We start from the raw sequence: 22,562 nt of genomic DNA, 5'->3' as shown, positions 1-22,562 counted from the left end.
CAACGCATTTCCAGCAAATTCCAACCCATGGCAAGGCTCTGACGTCTCGTCCTTGTGGGGAGTAGCTCAATGCGTGTGGACACGCTGTGAGAAACGCACACACACACGCCGAAACAAGGTGGGAAGGAGGCAAACTGTCAGCCCAACGGGTGGGCAGCACAGTCAGGATAGTTTAACAAATGGTGTGCGGTCCGAATGGACTCAGGAGCTGGAGATTGAGAGCGAACTGCTGCTCCTGCACCACCCTGCACCCAACAATCAGCCCTCTCCGCTCAAAGCTGCAGCATTCCCGTTCCGGAGCCCATTTCCCGAGCTGGGTGAAAACCGCAGCAAGACTGTTGCTGCGTTCTGTCTGGAACTTACTCGGTCTTGTCGACGGGAGACTGGGGCTGCTGAGGCAGGGGGAGAGACTGCTGCGGATTGGAGGGACGTGAGAGCGGAGGGCTCTGGGTGGTGTTCACAGTCAGGTCCTGTGTGTACTGCACCACCGGCCCCTTGGTCCGAACCGCACCTGGTCAACAGACAGAGACAGAGACAGAGACAGAGAGAGAGACAGAGAGACAGAGAGAGAGACAGAGAGAGAGACAGAGAGAGAGACAGAGAGAGAGAATCAACACCAACGCCAACTCAACAAAAGTTAACCTGTTTCATGCTCCAGCCCCTCACATCGCTCAGGCCGCACCCAGTATCAGGAGCCAACTGTGGGGCAGCACTGTGCACACACCAACCAGGTTCGAATCCCACACACGGGGTACAGGCACCGACTCCCCAGTGAGGGGCTGCTGTGCTGCTGCAGGGTCAGTGCTGAGGGAGTGCTGCACTACCAGAGGGTTGGTGCTGAGAGCACACCATGCCAAGGAGACCTGCCACACTAGACAGCAAGCCCGCTCCCTCAGCACTGACCCTCCCACAGCGCCCTCTCCCTCAGCACTGACCCTCCCACAGCGCCCGCTCCCTCAGCGCTGACCCTCCCACAGCCCCCGCTCCCTCAGCGCCGACCCTCCCACAGCGCCTGCTCCCTCAGCGCCGACCCTCCCACAGCGCCTGCTCCCTCAGCGCCCCCTCCCTCAGCGCCGACCCTCCCACAGCGCCTGCTCCCTCAGCGGCCGACCCTCCCACAGCGCCGACCCTGCGACGGCGGCCGCTCCCACAGCCCCGACCCTCCCACAGCGCCCACTCCCTTGAGTAGGGTGGCCGTAAAAGCAGGTCAGGGAGGGGTCGCTCCCAGTGATGGCCTGGGGCTAATATTTATCCGCATCGACATGGACTTACGCAAAAACAGGGCAAAGAGAAAACCGAACTGGCTATGGGATCTTGTTGTGCACAAAATGGCTATCACAGCTCCCATGTTATGAGTGCACCCTGGTGACAGTGAAGCAACTGGGGACATTCTGGAGGAGTGGGCGCAGTGCTGGGGTAATGGCAGGTACCACCCCGTGATGGTCAGCAACGGGCAGAGCTGCCCACACTCACCGACGTTGGGCCGGGTCCGCTGTTGCCCGCTCTGACCACCCTGGCGGAAGGCGGTGGTCATCTTCAGGTTGAACATGGGCTCCAGGCGGGTAGAGCCACGGTAAATCCACTCGCAGCGTTTGTCGTCCTTCAGTGAAAGGGAGAAGAAACAGAACAAAAAAAAAAAACACACACACACACTCGTCCCACAGACAACTGCTCCCTGGGATTGGCGGGACTGCCGCGAGGGAGGCTAAGGGAGCAGAGGGCACTATGGGTGCTGAACGCCACAGAATCCCTCCATCACCAGCACGCAGCAGCAACAGAGTGTCCCATCTACAAGATGCACCGCAGAGATTCACCCAACCTCCTCAGGCAGCACCATCCCCCCCCAGAATTCCCTCCCCACCGGCATTATGGGTCAACCCACAGCGAGTGGTTCAAGATGGCACCTCAGCACCACCTTCTCAAGGGGCAACTAGGGACGGGCTATCAATGCAGCGACACCGAATCCCACAATAAATTAATAAAATTACATCCTCAAACAGGGGTGCTCCCTCAGCGCCGACCCTCCCACAGCGCCCGCTCCCTTGGCGCCGACCCTCCCACAGCGCCGACTCTCAGTGCTGACCCTCCAACAGCACCCGCTCCTTCAGCGCCGACCCTCCCACAGCGTCTGCTCCCTCAACTCTGACCGTCCCACAGCGCCCGCTCCCTCAGCGCCAACCCTCCGACAGCGCCCGCTCCCTCGGCGCCGACCCTCCCACAGCGCCCGCTCCTTCAGCGCCGACCCTCAGTGCTGTCACTCCCACAGTGCCGACCCTCCCACAGCACCCGCTCCCTCAGCTCCGACCGTCCCACAGTGCCCGCTCCCTCAGCACCGACCCTCCTACAGCGCCCGCTCCCTCAGCACCGACCCTCCTACAGCGCCCGCTCCCTCAGCACCGACCCTCCTACAGCGCCCGCTCCCTCAGCACCGACCCTCCTACAGCGCCCGCTCCCTCAGCACCGACCCTCCTACAGCGCCCGCTCCCTCAGCACCGACCCTCCTACAGCGCCCGCTCCCTCAGCACCGACCCTCCTACAGCGCCCGCTCCCTCAGCACCGGCCCTCCTACAGCGCCCGCTCCCTCAGCACCGGCCCTCCTACAGCGCCCGCCCTCCTACAGCGCCCGCCCTCCCTCAGCGCCCACTCCCTCCCACACAGTGCAATGCTTCCTTGTCTTAAAACAAGAAAAAAAAAGACATGGGAATTTTAATACAAAAAAAATTGAATATTCTTTCCCAGGACGTGAGCATTGGAGACCGTGTCAGGATTTGTCTAAGGCGGGCTCTGGATTATTGGCGACTTCATACAGCACAGTGGCCCAGTAGTTAGCATTGCTGCCTCACAGTGACAGGGACCTGGGTTCAATCCCAGCCTCGGGTGACTGTCTGTATGGAGTTGGCACATTCTCCCCCCACCCCCATATCTGCGTGGGTTTCCTCCCACAACCCAAACGATGTCGGGGGGGTCAGGTGAATTGGCCATGCTAAACTGCCCAGAGAGTGTTAAACGCATTAGTCAGGTGTAAGCATAAAGATAGGGGGATGGGTCAGGGTGGGTCGTTCTTCGGAGGGTCGGTGTGGACTCGTTGGGCCGAAGGGCCTGTTTCCACACGGTAAGGAATCTCATCTAATCCCGGTCCTGGAGAGAGAGCGCATGCAGGGAAGACCAGTTTTTCTGGGAAGGAGGCAGAGTCTTGAAACCGAAGGGGCCGGATTTCAAGGAGTGCAAATGCCCCCTCACACAAAGCTCGGTGGGGGTGGCAGAGCAGACGTTCGGAATACTCATCTGCAGTCAAACGGCAAGTTTAAGGTCCGAGAGGGTTGCCACGTGGGAGTCGGATCACCCACGGAACAGCAGGGGTGCTGGCCCCGAGGGGCTGAAAAGGCCTCCTCCTGTCCAAGTCTCAAGGTTAGCGTGTCAGTCTGTGCACGGGCCCTCCCGGTTGGAGGGGTCGCGTTTCGGATCCTGCAGCCACACACCACTCGGTGCATGACGCACGAGTTAGACACGCCTGAAAACCGCCAATCGTTGTCACGCAGCTCCTTGCTGACCGGAACGCCTACATCACAGGGGCACATTCAAAAATACCACAGCCCACCCCCTTGCCCTAGGGAAAGGTCAAGCTGCAACCTCTTCCCCACCCCCTTAAGTCGGCGATTGACAAATCGTTAGCTGTCAGCCTACCCGACCAGGGGAGATGGACTGAAGATCTCAGCCCAACCTCTCGCCGCTCAGACCAATGGTGGGGCAGAGTGCCCACCCTCAGCGTGTATGGGCAGCACAACGGGACCTTGGTCAGATGGGTCAAAGGAGTTTACATAAAACGGGAAGCCAGGGTGGGACTGGCACACTCAAATGGTAGGGCCCCTGGGGAGTGTTGCCTGAACAGAGAGAGACCCAGGGCTGCAGTCTCATCATTTCTTCAAAGAGGATGACAGGGCGGGGAAGGAAGGAAGGAAGGAAGGAAGGTGTCCGGCACGCTTGCCTACATCAGGCAGAGCGCTCAGCGTACGAGAGTGTCGACGTTGTACTGCACACTGGTGACCCTGCTGTCGGGCAACTTGCTGTTAAACTTGTGAGGGTATAGACAAGTTTTACAAGGGCGGTCGGAGCGACAGGGGAGAGGCTGAACCGGCTGGGGCTGTTTTCCCTGGAGCGTCAGAGGGGGTGACCTTAGAGAGGTTTATAAAATCATGGGGGGGGGGGGGCATGGAGAGGGTAAATAGACAAGGTCTTTTCCCTGGGGTGGGGGAGTCCAGAACTAGAGGGGCATAGGTTTAAGGCGAGAGGGGAAAAGATTTAAAAAGGGACCAGAGGGGCAACTTTTCTCTGGGACGAGCTGCCAGAGGAAGTGGTGGGGGTTGGTACAATGACAGCATTTGAAAGGCATGTGGATGGGGACATGGATAGGAAGGGTTTGGAGGGAGATGGGCCCAGTGCTGGCAAATGGGACCAGACTAATTTAGGACATCTCGTCAGCATGGATAAGATGAATGGAAGGGTCTGTTTCCTTGACGTACATCTCTATGACCCGAGGGGGAACGTTTTCACACAGAGGGGGGGGCGCGTGTATGGAATGAGCTGCCAGAGGAAGTGGTGGGGGCTGGTACAATGACAGCATTTGAAAGGCATGTGGATGGGGACATGGATAGGAAAGGTTTGGAGGGAGATGGGCCGGGTGCTGGCGAGTGGGACTGGGTCGGGCCAAAAGGGCCAGTTCCCATGAGGAAAAGCCACAAGTAGGATCCCTTTCCACCAGCCACCGAGTGAAAGCAGCTTACCAGAAAGAGAATTTTCACCAGGCTACCGTCCACCTCCTCGACCCGAGACTTCCACCAGGTGCCCTCCCACTCGGTTTTGATCTGCTGGCCGTTCTTTAGGAGCACCATGGGCCTGTTGGGGTAGGCCGTGATGTACTCCTCGATAAAATCCCGGCAGGAGACGTCCTCGATATCCTCCCAGGTTTTGGCCACTTCGCCAAGGAGGGAGAGAGCGGGAAGAGCGGGCAAGAGGGAGCGGAGAGAGCGAGAGGCAGCGCGAGCGAGAACAAGAGCGCGAGGGTGGCGGGAAGAGAGAGAGAGAAAGAAAGAAAGAGAGCAAAAAACAAAGAAGATGTCAGCCGTTACCAGGAGTCCGTCTACCCAGGCAGCTGTCAGCGGGAACGCTTTCACCCTTGTGTGGCCCGCTCACGATCTCAGAAACCTCTCGCGAGTCTCCTCCCAAGCTGCCTCTTCTCCAAGGAGAACAGGCCCGACTTTTCCAGTGTGAAGTCATTCATTTCAGAACAAAAAGCGTGGAGCGTTATTCAGACAGCGACAAGACGCGGCTCAAGGGGACTGGCGGTGGGAGCAAGAGATTTCTCCATGAACCACAAACCACGGCACACAGGGGCATGGAACGTCAGCCCTTAGTTCAACGGAGTTAAAGTACAAGACTCGGGAAGTCTCTTGTAACTTGACAAGGGGCTGGAGAGACCACATCTGAGGTACCCGTGGGTAGTTTTAGTTCCCTTTATTTAAGGAGAGAGAACATTTCACTGGAGGCAGTTCAGGGAAGGTTCACTGGGATGGTCCCTGAGATGGTCCCTGGGATGGAGGGGCAAAGGTTAAAACAGGCTGGGACTCTACTCCCTGGGGTTCAGAGCAATGAGAGGGCGATGTCATTGAGGATTCTTCAGGGTCAGTGCTGAGGGAGTGTTCCCCCTCGAGGGAGAGTCTCTGACCAGAGGGTAGACTCTCAGAATAAAGGGGTGCCAATTTCAGACTGAGGGGAGGGGGAATTGCGTCTCTCAGGGGAGTGGGAATCTCCTTGTGGGGGGGGGGGCAGAGTCCTCGTGTGCCTGTGTAAGGTGAGACTCTCCGTCTGTCGGGGAATGGAGGGGGAGAGGGCGTGAGGGACGAGGGTGGATCAGCTGTGATCTGAATGAAAGAGGTGACACTTTCTGGAGCCTAACCACATAGTGCTGGAGCGAATAAAAGGTTTTACCAAAACATCGCTTCTGACTCTTGGGCCCATTGCCCTGAGTCCAAGTGCCACTGGCACATTCCTCCCTCCATCAGGTCAAACCCCTCGATCGCTGCTCCTGTCGGGCAACGTCTCTGATCTCAGCACCCCACCTCGGCCCTATCACTGCTCGCGTGTTTCGCCCCTGTGCTCCCCCTGCACAGATTTCACGCCCTACCCGATAACCTGCGGCCCCAGAACCAGGCACGTAACTCCGCTCAAAACAACAGCCGACGAACCAGAAGGGCTTTGCTTTCGCGTTTTATTGAGCGGGTGGCACGGTGGCTCAGTGGTTAGCAACGCGGCCTCACGCCGCCAGGGACCCGGGTTCGATTCCAGCCTCGGGGTGACTGGGGGCAAACTCCACAATCTCCCCACCCCCCCCACTGTGCGTGCGGGGGACCACCTCTAGGTGGTCCGAAATCTTCCCACACTCCAAAAGGTGCATAGGCCATGCTAAATTGTCAGGCAGTGCCCAGGGATGTGCAGGTTAAGTAAGGGGAAACTGCAAGGCTACAGCGTAGGGTGCTCTTCGGAGGGCAGGTGTAGATCTGAGGGGCCGAACGGCCTGCTCCCACCCTGCAGGGACTCGATGGTTTATAAAGCCCAGTGAGCCCCACTGGCCGCCTGCCTTGTTGGCCAGTTCCTCGATCTGCCCTCACATGGTCGCCTTTCCATCCAGCACCGCCCTCGCTGTCCTAGCCAGAGTCCCACCGCCCCTGCACCAGCAGCCGGCCAGTACCTCCCCCTCCCTCTCTCCCCCTCCCCCTCCCCCCAGCACTCACGCGGCCTGCAGATGGGATACAGCTCCGACAGGTTGACGTAGGAGGCGTAGCCGTCATCGAAGAAAATGAGGAACCTGGGAGGAAGGAGAAGACAAGACAGTGATAGGGCGGCACAGTGGCTCAGTGGTTAGCCCCAGTGCCTCACAGCGCCAGGGGCTCAGGTTCAATTCCACCCTCGAGCGACCGTCTGTGTGGGGTTTGCACATTCCCGCCGTTTCTGCGTGGGTTTCCTCCGGGTGCTCCGGTTCCCTCCCACAGTCCAAATAAGCTCAGGTTAGGGTGGACTGGCCATGCTAAATTGTCCCGTAGTGCCCAGGGATGTGCAGGTTAGGGTGGATTGGCCATGCTAAATTGTCCCGTAGTGCCCAGGGATGTGCAGGTTAGGGTGGATTGGCCACGCTAAATTGTCCCCGCTAAATTGTCCCATAGTGCCCCAGGGATGTACAGGTTAGGGTGGATTGGCCATGCTAAATTGCGTAATTGTGTTCCACCGACGTGTAGGTTAAGTGCATTAGTCAGAGGTAAATGGAGGATCTGGGGGGATACTCTTCAGAGGGTCAGTGTGGACCTGTTAGGAGTCTCTAAGAGCGATGTGAGCTTTCGGACTGAAATATGGGAGAGTAAGGGGGACACCGCAGTGTCTTCACCCCTTCTCCAAACCAAGGGGGGGGGGGGGGGGGGGGGAAGAGTTTTGTTCGAGGGACAAACCGAGAGCGACCAGACCGAGAGACAGACAGACAACGAAAGGTGACCAAGCGCCCGTGGCGAGTCTGGAGACTACGGGAATACTGGCCCCAGATATTCGGAAGTGGCTGCGCCTGTGGGGAAGTGCCAGGTCACCCCCTCAAACCCGACCCCGAGCAATTTGTCCATTTGCCCTCTTTTTTCCAAACAGAGGTCAAGTGCCCACCATCTCGTGCCCGCAGTCTCAGTCCACAGGATGCAACTTTGCTGTTATCTAGCGGGCATTTCGGACCAGCTTGGAACTTCATGCCCCCCCCGCCACCGTTCAGAAGGTGCAAGCAAGCCGCCATCTTGAACCAGTCGTGTCTGCGAGCCCCACCCCCCGTGTCGTGCAGGGATACCTGACAGAGTGCCCCGTCAGGGATTTGAGCCGGCGACGAAAGATCAGTCGACCTGATGAGTCCTTGCAATGCAAACAGACCCTTCGGCCCGACCAGTCCATGCCGAACCAGATATCCTAACCTCATCCAGGCCCATTTGCCAGCACTTGGCCCATCTCCCTCCAAACCCTTCCTATCCATGTCCCCATCCACCTTTTAAATGCTGTCATTGTACCAGCCCCCACCACTTCCTCTGGCAGCTCGTTCCACACACGCACCACCCTCTGTGTGAAAAAGTCACCCCTCGGGTCCCTTTCCCCTCGAGTTCTGGACTCGGCCCACCCTGGGAAAGAACCATGCCTGTTCACCCTATCCATGTCCCCTCATTAAGTTCATAAACCTCTATAGAAGGACACCCCTCAGCCTCTGACACTCCTGGGGAATTAGTCCCATCCTCAAGCCCTCCAACATTCTTGACAGAGTTCAGAAGAGATTTACAAGTTTCACAACATCCTCCCTTGAGCAGGGAGATGAGAATTGAAAACAATATTCCAAAAGTGGCTGAAACAACGTGCTGTACAGTTGCAACATGACAGCCCACAGTATCCCTACCATGTTGAAGCAGGCAATTCAGCCCATCGAGTCCACACTGACTCTCTGAAGAATGTTCCCCCCTCCTCCCCGAACCACACCCCTGCCCTCTCCCTGGAACCCTGCATTTCCCACACGTAACTCACCTAACCTGCACACCCCTGGGTACTATGGGACAATTTAGCATGGCCAACCCACCCCAACCTGCACATCCCAGGGCACCATGGGACAATTTAGCACGGCCTATCCACCCTAACCTGCACATCCCAGGGCACCATGGGACAATTTAGCATGGCCAATCCACCCTAACCTGCACATCCCTGGGCACTATGGGACAATTTAGCATGGCCAATCCACCCTAACCTGCACATCCCTAGGCACTATGGGACAATTTAGCATGGCCAATCCACCCTAACCTGCACATCCCTAGGCACTATGGGACAATTTAGCATGGCCAATCCACCCTAACCTGCACATCCCTGGGCACTACGGGACAATTTAGCATGGCTAATCCACGGTAACCTGCACGTCTTGGGGACTGTGGGCGGAAAGCTGAGCACTTGGAGGAAACCCACACAGACACAGGGAGAGGACACGCAAACTCCACAGTCGCCCTGAGGCTAGAATCGAACCCGGGGCCCGTGAGGCAGCGGCGCAAGGCAGGACAGTGGGGCTGATGACACCAGCGCAAGGGCCCAGAGATGAAGGCGGCAAAGGTGGCGGCATTTCTGGAAGGGCGCGGGGAAAGGGTTATTCCTCAACCCTCCCTCACCACTCAAACTCAAAACATGGGGGGTGGGTCATGGGCCAGGGGAGCAAGTGTCTGAAGAACCCACACCACAAGTGGTGGCAGAAGAGAAAGGCACCAGGCCCAACCAAGGGGGCTGCTCGACGGCATTGCCAGTGGAGCGGAGAACGCACTGCGATGCTCCTGGGCCTAGGCTCATTAGCAGGCAGAGAGCAACACAGATCACGGGGAGTCTCCCTTGGCGACAGGTCCCAGCAGGTCCCCAGCTGCCTCCACTTTCTCTTCTCAAACAATAAGCCACTTTGTAACAGAGTGCCAACTGCTGGAGCCGAGATATAAACAAGGCACGCCGAGGGACTGGCAGAGGGAGAAAAATAAACTATCGAGTCGGACCACTCGATTACGTGGCTAATGCAGCCAGCTCGACACGGCGGCTGCTGGCAAAGTCGGGCAATACCCCTAGTGGGCAGCACGATGGCTCAGTGGTTAGCGCCAGTGCTTCATGGTGCCAGGGACCTGGGTTTGACCCGCCGCTTCGGGTGACTGTCTGTTGCTCATTCGCCCACTGTCTGTGTGCGCTTCCTCCGGGTGCTCCGGTTTCCTCCCACAGTCCAAAGATGTACAGGTTAGGATGGGTTGGCCGTGCTAAATTGACCCATAGTGCCCAGGGATGTGCAGGTTGGGGTGGATTGGCCATGCTAAATTGTCCCATAGTGCCCAGGGATGTGCAGGTTAGGTTGGATTGGCCATGCTAAATTGTCCTGTAGTGCCCAGGGATGTACAGGTTCAGTACATTAATCAGGGGTAAATGTAGAGTGAGCGGTCTGGGAAATGGGTGTGGGTGGGATACTCTTCGGAGGGACCAGTTGGGCCGAAGGGCCTGTTTCCACACTGTCCCGATTCTTCTAAATCCTCCCGGGGGCCAGTTTCAATCTGTCAACGCCCCCACAGCGGGTCTCCCGCGCTGGTGGGTCCAACACCACGGTCGCTGGATGATTGCGGCACCGCCCCATCGAATCGCCAGGGTGGGAGAGAGCAGGCCGGAGAACCGAGCCTGGGAAGATCACACCTCACATTCTCGAGGGGAGACGCTGGGAGAGGTGCTTGCCCTAGTCACACAGCACAGCAAACGCAGCCTTCGGACCAGCCAGTCTGTGCTGATCATTATCCCATTTCCTGTTCACGTACTGATCCAAATGTCTTTCAATCGTTATGACTTCGGCAAATTGATTCCACACACGCGCCACCCTCCTGCATAAAATAGTTGCCTTTTTTAAAAAAAATCTTAAAAATATGCCTCCTATTTTAGGACACCCCTGCCCCAGGGAAAATGCCCTTGCTTATTCACCTTATCGATGCTCCTCACAATTTATAAGATCACCCCTCAACCTCCTACGCTCCAGTGAAAAAATGAAGTCCCAGTCAATTTTTAGATCTCAAACACTCCATCCCCAGTAACATCCGGGTAAATCTGTCCTGACCCCTCTCCTTCCTGTAAACAGGGCGACCAGAACTGGACACAGTTCTCCAGACGAGGCATCACCAATGTCCTGCACAACCCCAACATCATGATCTTATGCCTATACTCAGCAACGAGAAAAACGTGAGGACTGCAGACACTGGAGATCAGGTGCTGGAAAAGCGCAGCAGGTCAGGCAGCATCCGAGGAGCAGGGGGAAATCGACGTTTTGGGCATAAGCCCTTCATGAGGAATGAGCGCACAGTCAAATGTTGTGAACAAACATGTTTCCTGTCCAGTCGCCACTCCGATTTTGACAGAAGCGGCCACGGACTTTGAACACCTTCTTTGGCTTTGGGAAGCGCAGGGGCAAGACGGCGTGTAGGCTCGGGGCGGGGGGCAGAAGGCGCTAGAGAAATGCAAGTTGGTCTCGCTGCATGGGCTACATCCTGTTAGTAGCCACAAGCTCACCAGCGTATGGCACACCCGTCACAAAGGAACACGGCAGCAGCAACTCAACCCTGAGAGCCCGCTATTCCACAGACAGGGTCGATCTGCCAGTTTTCCAATCCCCTGCTCAAATCCACCCACTCCCCCTGGATAAACCCTCTGCTCAAGGAAGACAATCCCCAAGATTAAGGGTGACAGGAATTCTCCCACATTTCTGCCTTAATATCAGACTCCCTCTTTGTTCGGAGGTGTCGCGTGTTCAGACTACGCTGCTGACAGTACACATCGGAGCCCAGTCCCAGAGCTCAATACACTGCTGTGTTCTCACCACCGAACCCTGGAGCGGCAGTGTACAGGCTGCTGCTGCACTCTAGTGTTACAAAGCTCGCTCACACTCGTGAGACTTAACCCAAGAGCGAGCCCACTGTGTCCCCTCAGACTCTGCCCCTCACCTCCTCTGGCCTCCACACCACCACCACCACCAGGATCTCGGTGCTCCTTCAATCCCAGCCTCTTGAGCTGGGTTGAAGGAGGAATCGGTGCAAACCCCACCCAGCCACCGCTCCCCACCCCCCGACCACCTGGTAGTCGATGACAGTCTTGGAACTGGAGTGGAGGTTTTGGTCCTGTTTGGGAGCTGAGTGCGGGATCTTTATCTGTGCGTCGGCGCAGCCTCACCCTCAATAGTTCACCTGGCCGTGCCCGCTTTCCACTCAGCCCACCTCAGGACTCTCCCCTTCCCGGTGTCAGGCATGACCCACAGTCTCCCACCTTCACACAGGCTGCGTCTTCCGAGGGATTACCCACGTCCACTAAAATTTCTCCGATCCAACAGCGCTGCCTTCCACACCAGCGTCTCTTTTCTGCAACTCCCCCACAAAGACCCTCCTCAATCTATATCCTCCCTGATCGGGCCCCCTCGGTCACTTCCCCCCCCCCACCTTGCCTCTATAAACGGTTCAGTCACTGCTCGGCCCAGCGATCTCCCCTCTCTGCACGTTGTGGCGACCACTCGCTCCACCGAAAACCCAGCAGATGGAAATGGCCCGGTGGTATTATCAGTGCACTGATAATCCAGAAACCCAGCTCAGCTTCTGGGGACCCAGGTTCGGATCCCACCACGGGATCGGAATTCAATCAGGAATTAACAGCCCTCAGGATGGCCATCTAGTTCACAAGTGCCCTGTCAGGAAGTGGACCGGCCTACACGTGACTCCAGACCCACCGAGTTGGTTGATTTGACGACTAGGATCCAGACCATGTGCAAGCAGGCCATTCGGCCCATCGGGTCCATGCTGACACTCCAAAGAGCATCGCCCCCCCCCCCTTTCAGACCCATCTCCCTGCAATTATCCCTGCAATTCACACGGCCTATCCACCCTGGGACAATTTAGCATGGCCAATCCACCCTAACCTGCACAGCCCTGGGCACTACGGGGCAATTTAGCATGGCCAATCCACCCTGGGACAATTTAGCATGGCCATTCCACCCTCACCTGCACATCCCTGGGCACTACAGAACAATTTAGCATGGCCAATCCACCCTAACCTGCACATCCCTGGGCACTACGGGACAATTTAGCACGGCCAATCCACCCTCACCTGCACATCCTGGGACACTGCAGGACAATTTAGTGGATGGGAATTCCAAAAGACACTCAACATTTCTAGAAGATAGAAAAAGGTAGAGGGAATTCTGCCTTCCTTACCTGGATTCAAGTTGCCCCTCGGTACATTTTGAATCTTGCTTGCCTCGCTTTCAACCTCTGACCCCTTGCTTTGAACTCTACCCTTCGGGAAAAGACACCCCCTTATCTGTGCCACTCCCTAAGGTCACCCCTCAACCTCCTACGCTCCAGGGGGAATAAAATAGTCCCAGACCTCCCCTTATAACTCAAACCCTTCAGTCCTGGCAACACCCTGGTCAAGTTAGGGGGTGAGCCACATGGTGGAGGACACGGTTGATACGGGTACAGTTTACAACGCTGAAAAGATAAACTCGGACAGGGTCATTAATAGGAATGGTTTGGGAGGGACAGGGGCCGAAAGCAGGCAAACGAGACTAGTTGAATTTGGGAAAGTTGATTGGTATGGACGAGTTGGGTCTGTTTCCGTGTTGTATGACTCGGAGCTTTCCGAAGTCATGACGGATTAGGGGAGTAGCAAGGTTCCTTTCCCTCGGACCGGGGGGGGGGGGGGGGGGGGATGTTCAAAACTAGAAGGAATAACATTTAAGGGAGAGGAGAGCGCTTTCAAAAAAAAACATGGGAGCAACGCTTTTGTTTAAAAAGAGAGAGGGTGGTTTATGTGTGGAATGAGCTGCCAGAGGAAGTGGCGGACGGGGGGGGGGGGGGGGGGGGGGGGGTGATGGTTGCAATGGCATTTGGATAAGAGCACGGACAGGAAAGGCTTGGTGGGATGAGTTTAGTTTGGGATGACGGTCGGCTTGGTTGGACCGAGGGAGGGGTGCTGTTCCCCCGCTCGGTGACTGGGCCGACGGCGATGGGGGTGGACTCTTAAACCGCCCTGCGAAACTGGCACCCAGGGAGACCGGCGGGGGAATAGGCACAAACCTTTCCATGGCTCGGGAAACCCAACGGCCAAAAAGATGGGGGAAGGGTGCCGGCGGCACAGCTTGGGGGGAAAGAAACGGTCTCTCGGCCATTGCGGCCGGCATGGCTTCCTTACCGCGTCTTGTTCTTGTTGTTGGGAGTCTCGGCCACGATGCCGGCGTACAGCCACACCGAGTTGCCGTCCTTGTACTTGGCGACCACCCTGCTCCCCACCATCAGGCGGTCCGCAGCCGGGTGGTAGTCGTAGGCGACGTGGTTCCCCGACAGCAGGCTCTTGCCCTTGTTGTCGAACTTGACCTTGTACTTGTTCGCGTTGCCTGGACGAAGGTTGAAAACAAAGCGTGCAAAAGACCATCAGACCAGGGAGCATGGCCCACAGAGCCTTCGGCCTAGTCAGTCCATGCCAACCTTCCCACCTGCCCCATAGCCCTTCCCCACTCACGTTCTTCCCAAATGTCTTTCGCTACGGTGTCAGCACCCACCACTTGCTCTGGAAGCTCATTCCACACAAACTATTTTGTGTAACTGCCCTTTTCAAATCTTTCTCCTCTCACCTTTAGGACCTGCTCTTCAAATCCCCCGTCCGAGGGAAAAAGACGGCTACCGTTTGCTCGATCTATACCCCCGCCTTATTTTACCAACCTCTAAAAAGGTCACCTCGCAACCTCCCACATCCCTGCCTTGCTTTATAACTCAAACCCTCCCAAGAGTCAGAGCTGTGCAGCAGGGAAACAGACCCTTCGGCCCAATCTGCCCATGCCCACCCAGATAGCCCAACCCAATCCAGCCCCATTTAGAGTCAGGGCTGGGCAGCACGGAAACAGACCCTTCAATCCAACTTATGCATGCCGACCCAAATATCCCAGCCTGATCACGTTCCATTTGGCAGCATTTGGCCCATCTCCCTCCAAACCCTTCCTATTCATGTCCCCATCCAGATGTCTTTTAAATGCTGTCATTGTACCAGCCTCCACCACTTCCTCTGGCAGCTCATTCCACACACGTACCACCCTCTGTGTGAACAAGTCGCCCCTCAGGTCCCTTTCCCCTCTCACCCTAAACCTATGCCCATCTAGTTCTGGACTCCCCCACCCCAGGGAAAAGACCTTGGGTATTTACCCTATCCATGCCCCCTCATGGTTTTATAAACTTCTGTCAGGTCACCCCTCAGCCTCCGACGCTCCAGGGAAAAAAAACAGCCCCAGACTATTCAACCTCTCCCTGTAGCTCAAACCCTCCAACCCTGGTAAATCTCTTCTGACCCCTCTCCAGTTTGAAAATCTCCTTCCCGTAACAGGGTGACCAGAACTGGACACAGTCCTCCAGACGAGGCCTCACCAATGTCCTGTACAACCCCAACATGACGTCCCCAACTCCTGTACTCAAAGGTCTGAGCAATGAAGGCAAGTTTGCTGAACACCTTCTGACCAACCCTGCCTGATGCAAACTTCAGAAGATTTATGCACTGAACCTCTAGGTCTCTCTGTTCGATAACACTACCCCAGGGCCCGACTTTTAACAGTATAAACCCAATCCTTGCTTGTTTTAGCAAAATGCAACACCTCGCATTTATTCAAACTCTACTCCACCTGCTATTTTTACGTCTGCCCCTTTCCGTTTCATTTCTAAGCATTCAATCAAGATTGTGAAACGAGTTAGTGCGAATTCTCTCGCAGTATTGGTCTAGCGGTTTTCTTTCGTCGGGGACGGTCTTTGCTCGTGAGGTAGTGTGACCGAGCGCCGGATTAAGCGAGCATTACTTGCGTACACATTGACGTCAGGCTTTTGGCCTGGAAAACGTCAGGTTTTTGCCTCCTTCCCCAGTAAACATGGAGGACAAGGCTCGACGCCACACCAGATCAAGGGCAGTCGCAGAGGTCCAAGGCATGGAAACAGGCCCTTCGGTCCAACTTGTCCACGCCGTTACAACTAACCTCGGCCCATATCCCTCCACACTTCACTCATCCACGTACCTGCCTAAAGCTTCCTGAAATTGCACCCGCCTCCACCTCTACTGTTCCAGACACTCACTATCCTGTGTGAGAGAAAAACTCCCCCCTCTGGACCCTTCTGTATCTCTCCCCTCTCACCTTAACCCTATGCCCTTCAGTTTTCGACTCTGAAAAGCTGTCCACTATCCACGCCTCTCGTGATTTTATATATCTCGGTCAGGTCACCCCACAGTCTCCTCCACTCCAGGAGAAAAGTCCCAGCCTATCCTTCCAACACAAGCCTCCCAGTCCACGGAGCATCCTAGTAAATTTTCTCTGCAGCCTTTCGAGGTAAATAATATCCTTTCTGTGTTAGGGTGAGCAGAACTGCACTCAGGTCCTGCAAACGTGGCCTCACCACAACAGCGTGTTCAGCTGCTAGAGCTCTGACCCACGAAAGCTTCCTTCACCATCCTGCCTACCTGCAACCCCACTTTCAAGGAGCTATGAACCTACCCCCTTAGAGTTTTTTGCAGAGAGAGAGAGAGTGAGGGACTGCAGACGCTGGAGGTCAGCGTCGAAGGGTGCGGTGCTGGAAAAGCACAGCCGGTCAGGCAGCACCCGAGGAGCGGGAGTCTCGACATGTCGGCTACAAGCCTGATAAAGCTCCACACACTTCGCCCCGAGATCCCTTTGTTCTAGAATGTTCCCCAGGGCCCCACTGTCAACTCTAAAGGTCCTGCCCTCGTTTGACTAGCCAAAATGCCAGCACCTCAAAATTATCAAAATTAAACTCCATCCGCTACTCCTCAGCCCACGATAGTATTGGACTCTTCGAGAACCTTCTTCACCGTCCACTAAACAACCAATTTTAGCGGCATCTGTAAACTTACTAACCACGCCTCCTATGCTCACATCCAAACTGCCAAAAAACAGTGGAGCAGCACCGATCCCTCAGGCACACCACTAGTCACAGGCCTCCAGCCTGAACAACAACGCTCCCCCACCACCCTCCATCTTATACCTTCGAGGCAATTTTGTCTCCAACTGGCGAGCGCTCCCTGGATTTGATCGTACTCAATAATCTACCATGTGGTAGGCCGGGCTAAAGTCCAAGTAGACGACGTCTATGTCGACGCTGCTCCTCATCTACCTTTGGGCTACCCCTTCAAACGTTTTAAAATCAAAGTTTACGAGACTTGATTTCCCACGCACAAAGCCGTGCTGATTGTCCCAAATGAGTCCTCGCCTCCCCAGATGCCGGTAGATTCGGTGTCTCGGTGAGGGTCTGAGATCAGAATACAGGCCAACGTGACGAGTTGTAGTCAGGAGCAACCACTCACTGCATGCAGCGATAAAATGGCTTCCTCGTGCAAATAACATGACAAAATGGCTTCCAGGCTGCAAATGGACAATTCTGCTCAAAGCTGCATAAATGGTTTTTAACCCTGTTACAACGCTGAACTAACCACACAGTCAGTCTCAACAGAGAATAGCAGACAATGCTTCCTTCGCAGCCTAGAAATAATTAGACTAGATAAGACATTACTGGCCATTTTGACTGATCTTAGAGTTAAAACTCGGCTCATGAGATAAGAATGGCTTCAGTTTGGGAAAACAAGGCTGGTTCCAACCGGGAAGTATCATTGGGCTAAGTTGCTGTCAATAAAAATCATTTCATTAGCATTGTTTGGATGTGCTCCACGATTATGCCCCCTACGTCTCTCAAATAAAAAAAAAGGTACAAAAAGGGTCTTTGTTTTAAGCGTAGTTTCTGAGGAATACAGAAGTGTTTAACCTGTTACTGGAGAGCCTGCACCCAGCCGAGTTTGAACCAAGTGTGAAATCTTACAGAACAGGATCGAACGCTAGTGTTTATTGACCGAACGCAGATCAGGGAAAACCACCCCCCCACCCCCCGGCAGGGGATCAAGATTTATGGGCAGCACAGTGGCTCAGTGATTAGCACTGCTGCCTCTCAGCACCAGGGTCCCAGGTTCGATTCCAGCCTCTGTACACACCCTATACAGTCGCCCTTTCTCCCAGCATGTCTGTGTGAGATTGCTCCGGGTGCTCCAGTTCCCTCCCACAGTCCAGGGATGTGCAGGTTAGGGTGGGTTGGCCATGCTAACTTGTCCCATAGTGCCCAGGGATGTGCAGGTTAGGGTGGGTTGGCCATGCTAAATTGTCCCGTAGTGCCCAGGGATGTGCAGGTTAGGGTGGATTGGCCATGCTAAATTGTCCCGTAGTGCCCAGGGATGTGCAGGTTAGGGTGGATTGGCCATGCTAAATTGTCCCATAGTGCCCAGGGATGTGCAGGTTAGGGTGGATTGGCCGTGCTAAATTGTCCCATAGTGCCCCAGGGATGTGCAGGTTAGGGTGGATTGGCCATGCTAAATTGTCCCCTAGTGCCCAGGGATGTGCAGGTTAGGGTGGATTGGCCATGCTAAATTGTCCCCTAGTGCCCAGGGATGTGCAGGTTAGGGTGGGTTGGCCATGCTAAATTGTCCCCTAGTGCCCAGGGATGTGCAGGTTAGGGTGGGTTGGCCATGCTAAATTGTCCCATAGTGCCCAGGGATGTGCAGGTTAGGGTGGGTTGGCCATGCTAAATTGTCCCATAGTGCCCAGGGATGTGCAGGTTAGGGTGGATTGGCCGTGCTAAATTGTCCCATAGTGCCCAGGGATGTGCAGGTTAGGGTGGATTGGCCATGCTAAATTGTCCCCTAGTGCCCAGGGATGTGCAGGTTAGGGTGGGTTGGCCATGCTAAATTGTCCCATAGTGCCCAGGGATGTGCAGGTTAGGGTGGGTTGGCCATGCTAAATTGTCCCATAGTGCCCAGGGATGTGCAGGTTAGGGTGGATTGGCCGTGCTAAATTGTCCCATAGTGCCCAGGGATGTGCAGGTTAGGGTGGATTGGCCATGCTAAATTGTCCCATAGTGCCCCAGGGATGTGCAGGTTAGGGTGGGTTAGCCATGCTAAATTGTCCCATAGTGCCCAGGGATGTACAGGTTAGGGTGGATTGGCCATGCTAAATTGTCCCATAGTGCCCAGGGATGTGCAGGTTAGGGTGCATTGGCCATGCTAAATTGTCCCATAGTGCCCAGAGATGGGCAGGTTAGGGTGCATTGGCCATGCTAAATTGTCCAGTAGTGCCCAGGGATGTGCAGGTTAGGGTGGATTGGCCATGCTAAATTGTCCTGTAGTGTTAGGTGCATTAGTCAGAGGGAAATGGGTCTGGGTGGGTTACTCTTCGGAGGGTCGGTGTGGACTTGTTGGGCCGAAGGGCCTGTTTCCACACTGTGGGTAACCTAATCTAATCTTCATCAGAATCTCCTCTGCCAACTTACCCACTGCAGACGTTAGGCTCCCCGGTCTGGAGTTCCCCAGGCACTCCCCTGTAGCCTCTCTTAAAAAACAAAGCACATTAGCCACCTCCCAATCTTCGGTCACTTCCCCCATGGCTGTCAATGATGCAAACATCTCCGCTAGGGACCCCGCAATTTCCTCCCAGGCCCCCAACAAAGTCCTGGGCTACACTTCATCGGATCTTAGTGAGTTTTAAGGCTTACAGCGCCTCCTCCCTGTAATGGAAGGAAGTCACGAAGTGACTGGGCGTCAAGGGGAAAGGCAGTCACGATGCCACGTGGTGCCAAGGCAAATAGATGGCACGGACTTCGATGGGTGGCGAACGCTTCAAGGCTATTCTGGTGACGCCAACGAGCCTTTGCTCAAAAATTACCATAGTGGACACCAACAACAGAATGGAGAAGGGGGGGAAAAAAAATCAGGTGACTGGTAAAATGTGCCACTTACCCGTGGTTACGATGGCAATGAGCACCCCTTTATGCCAGGTTTTGGTGCGCTTCTTGCCCAGAATCCGCATGCCCTTGAAGAGGTCGCCGTCCTTCACCACCTCGCCATCTTCCACGACTGAGGTGGCCGCCTGAGGCGGGTTGGCAGCGGGGGGCTGTGGGGCAGCCAGGCGAGCCGGGCGCGGGTGGGTGCTGCAGGTGGACGACAGGGTGCTGGCGGGCGAAGACGGCACAGAGAAGGCCAGCCCGGGCTGCCCGCCCTTCTCGGTCTCTAGGGCGGCCAAAAGACGGGGACGTTTCAGGCGATCGTTCCTGACGATGGGAGTTTCAGTGCGCAATCTAAACCGGCAACGCCAGAGCAGGGGAGCGTGCGGGCAATGCCAGAACCCGGGGGAGCGAGTGGGTAACGCCAGAGGGGGAGCGCCCGAGCAATGCCAGAGGGGGAGCGTGCAGGCAACGCCAGAGCCCCAGGGGGAACGCATGGGCAATGCCGGGGGGGTGGCGTGTGGGGGCAACACCAGAGCGCCAAGGGAGAGAGCAACGCCAGAGCACCAGAGGGAGCAGGTGGGCAACCCCAGAGTGCCAGAGGGAACGCATGGGCAATGCCAGAGCACAAGAAGCGCGTAAGCAATGCCAGAGCACCAGAGGGGGAGTGTGCGGGCAATGCCAGAGCGCCAAGGGAGAGGGCTACGCCAGAGCACCAGAGGGAGCAGGTGGGCAATGCCAGAGCGCCAGAGGAAGTGCACGGGCAACGCCCTGGGGTCGACACCAAGGGAGAATGCAACTGGGTGCAAACAGCAGGGTGGGCACCTGTGGCAGAGAACAGGAGGGAGGCAGAGTGCTCCTCAGCCTGCCAAAGCTGACCATTCTCCCTCAAGCAGCCGCTCTGGAAACCGTGATTATTTCCAATCGACCGCAGGGCAGCTTGCCGGACGTGGCAACAGCCAACACTTGCGAACCAACAGCACGTGCCATGCTCCAGGGCAGTGAAGCAGCTTGCCGGGAGCTGGGAGGTGGTATGGTGGGGGGCCGCTGATACAGCGTAACCAACCTGCTGCCGTGGTCACGGCTCGGAGTAGGCACACCGAGGCTGGGGGCGGCTTCCTGGAGACAGCCTCCACAAACTTCTGAACGTCCCGGGCAGACTTCCGCATCGCCGCCATGGCATCGCGCAGCTTTGGGTGGGGGGGGGGCAGAGACAAGGCAAGAGAGCAAACAGGCGGGCGTTAAAACACAACACGTCACCCCAATTGCCCCGGCCCCCCAGCAAGTGGCAGGACAGATCCCGATAGTGACTCCGGCCTTCTCCCACGTTCTCCCAACAGCCCCTCGGCCTACCCAGCAAGGCTCAGCCTTCCACAGCCAAGCACTCCGTTGACGAACTGAGCTCGGAAGGCGCTAGGTGGATGAAGCTTCTAGTTATCAAGTCTCACAGCACGGAAACAGACCCTTCGGCCCAACTCGTCCGTGCTGACCCAGATATCCCAACCTAATCCAGTCCCATTTGCCAGCACTTGGCCCATCTCCCTCTAAACCCTTCCTATCCATGTCCCCATCCAGATGCCTTTTAAATGCTGTCATTGTACCAGCCCCCACCACTTCCTCTGGCAGCTCATTCCACACACGTACCACCCTCTGTATGAAAACGTTGCCCCTTTAAACTCCCTCTTAGCTTAAACTTATGCCTCTACGCCGGCGGGGGGGGGGGGGGGGGGAAATAAAAAAAAAAGACCTTAGCTATTCACCCGATCCATGCCCCTCATGATTTTATAAGGTCATCCCCCCCTCAGTCTCAATCCTTCTTAGGGGAGAGAGGGGCAGGCCAATGTTACTATTACCTGTTCCTCCTTCACTCATCAGGATCCATGCAAGAATGCCAAGTCTCACGTGGACACGACAACTGACTCCGGCAGGAGCTAAGATGCTGGGGGTTGGTCGCCCACTCCTCGACTCTCTGGGGAGCCACCGAGTCAGCGCCTCGGTTCCTCGCAGCTTACCTTGTTGTGAGCGGGTGAGGTTTGGCATTCTTGCCATTGTCCTGACGATCGGACCCTGTACAAGAATTGCTTCAGCAGGTGAGGAGGGGGATTTGCATAACCCTGCTCCGTAGGCATTGGCCAGGTTCAGGGGCTCAGACGAGAAGGGGGGGGGGGGGGGCAATCGATCCCCAGGAAGGACAGGGAGAGAAGGAGCGTTAACCGGGAGGAACTCACCAGGGACGGCTCGCGGGTGATCTTGCTCAGTGCGGTCACGGTCGACGTGGTGGACGCTGGGGCAGCGGCCCGTCCCGTCTCCACTGTTGAGAAGAGAGAGTTTGTTTGCTCGCTCAGTAAACTGACACCAACTAAATACCAAGCTGGCCACGAGAAATGAACACTGATGGGACAGGGAGGCTGAGCTGCAGAGTCCCGGTGAGCAGGAGAGACGACGGTTTACCAGAACACTGAGAAAGGTTGAGGATGGTTTAGCCAATGAGCACAGTGTTGGTGAAAGAAATTAAGGAATTATCTCTGTCACCCCGCCACACCCCGTCATAGCAACGTACAGCACGGAAACAGACCCTTCGGCCCAACTCGATACCCTAACCTAAATCTAGTCCCATTTGCCAGCACTTGGTCCATCTCCCTCCAAACCCTTCCTATTCATGTCCCCATCCAGATGCCTTTTAAATGCTGTCATTGTACCAGCCTCCATCACTTCCTCTGGCAGCTTGCTCCTTTCCGAGCCAGGGTTCTCTGTAACCACCTGGGGTGGGTTTATTTTTTGGGAAAATCTTCCAGTTCCTATCAGCGGAGCACAGGATTCCGTCGGCTTTATTTTCTCAACCCTGAAAGATTTGGGCACGTTTGCCACTCGGGGGTCGCGCACTTCCTTCCGAATCTCACCCCCCCACCCTCGTCTTTTAGGCTTTTCCCGCCTCTTCGCGTCGTCTTGGCGATAATTCTGGGCGTGGGGGGGAGCGGTGACGTCTCTGCACCGGTAATCCAGAACATAAGCCCGACGCAGCGAGGGCTTGCGTTAGTACCCCACCTCAGCTGAGGGTGGGACGAAAAAAGCAACGCGGTATTTTCGAGGCTGGCTGTCATCGGGATCACGAATGGGGAAAGAAACCTGTCCCCCCCCCCCCCCCCCCCAACCTTGCGC

General features: G+C 56.0%; 1 protein-coding gene across 6 annotated transcripts in view; it reads right to left on the bottom strand.

Moving 5' to 3' along the window:
• setdb1b (SET domain bifurcated histone lysine methyltransferase 1b) overlaps positions 1-22,562 on the bottom strand; it is a 52,340-nt gene that overhangs the window by 24,119 nt on the left and 5,659 nt on the right. For 5 of the 6 annotated variants that reach the window (XM_060820844.1, XM_060820841.1, XM_060820842.1 and 2 more), the window contains exons 4-11: positions 21,632-21,714; positions 20,470-20,593; positions 19,420-19,689; positions 13,789-13,990; positions 6,789-6,862; positions 4,785-4,972; positions 1,474-1,606; positions 364-511 (exon numbers count right to left, since the gene is read on the bottom strand). In XM_060820844.1, the coding sequence (XP_060676827.1) occupies positions 364-511; positions 1,474-1,606; positions 4,785-4,972; positions 6,789-6,862; positions 13,789-13,990; positions 19,420-19,689; positions 20,470-20,593; positions 21,632-21,714 (1,222 nt within the window). Of the gene's footprint in view, positions 1-363; positions 512-1,473; positions 1,607-4,781; positions 4,973-6,788; positions 6,863-13,788; positions 13,991-19,419; positions 19,690-20,469; positions 20,594-21,631; positions 21,715-22,562 lie in introns of all 6 variants that reach the window. The other variant, XM_060820839.1, reaches the window with a different exon arrangement.

The sequence above is a fragment of the Hemiscyllium ocellatum genome, chromosome 50, assembly GCF_020745735.1.
Source record: "Hemiscyllium ocellatum isolate sHemOce1 chromosome 50, sHemOce1.pat.X.cur, whole genome shotgun sequence".
In the NCBI taxonomy this organism is placed as follows: Eukaryota; Metazoa; Chordata; class Chondrichthyes; order Orectolobiformes; family Hemiscylliidae; genus Hemiscyllium; species Hemiscyllium ocellatum.
This window is presented reverse-complemented; position numbering and strand designations above follow the sequence as displayed.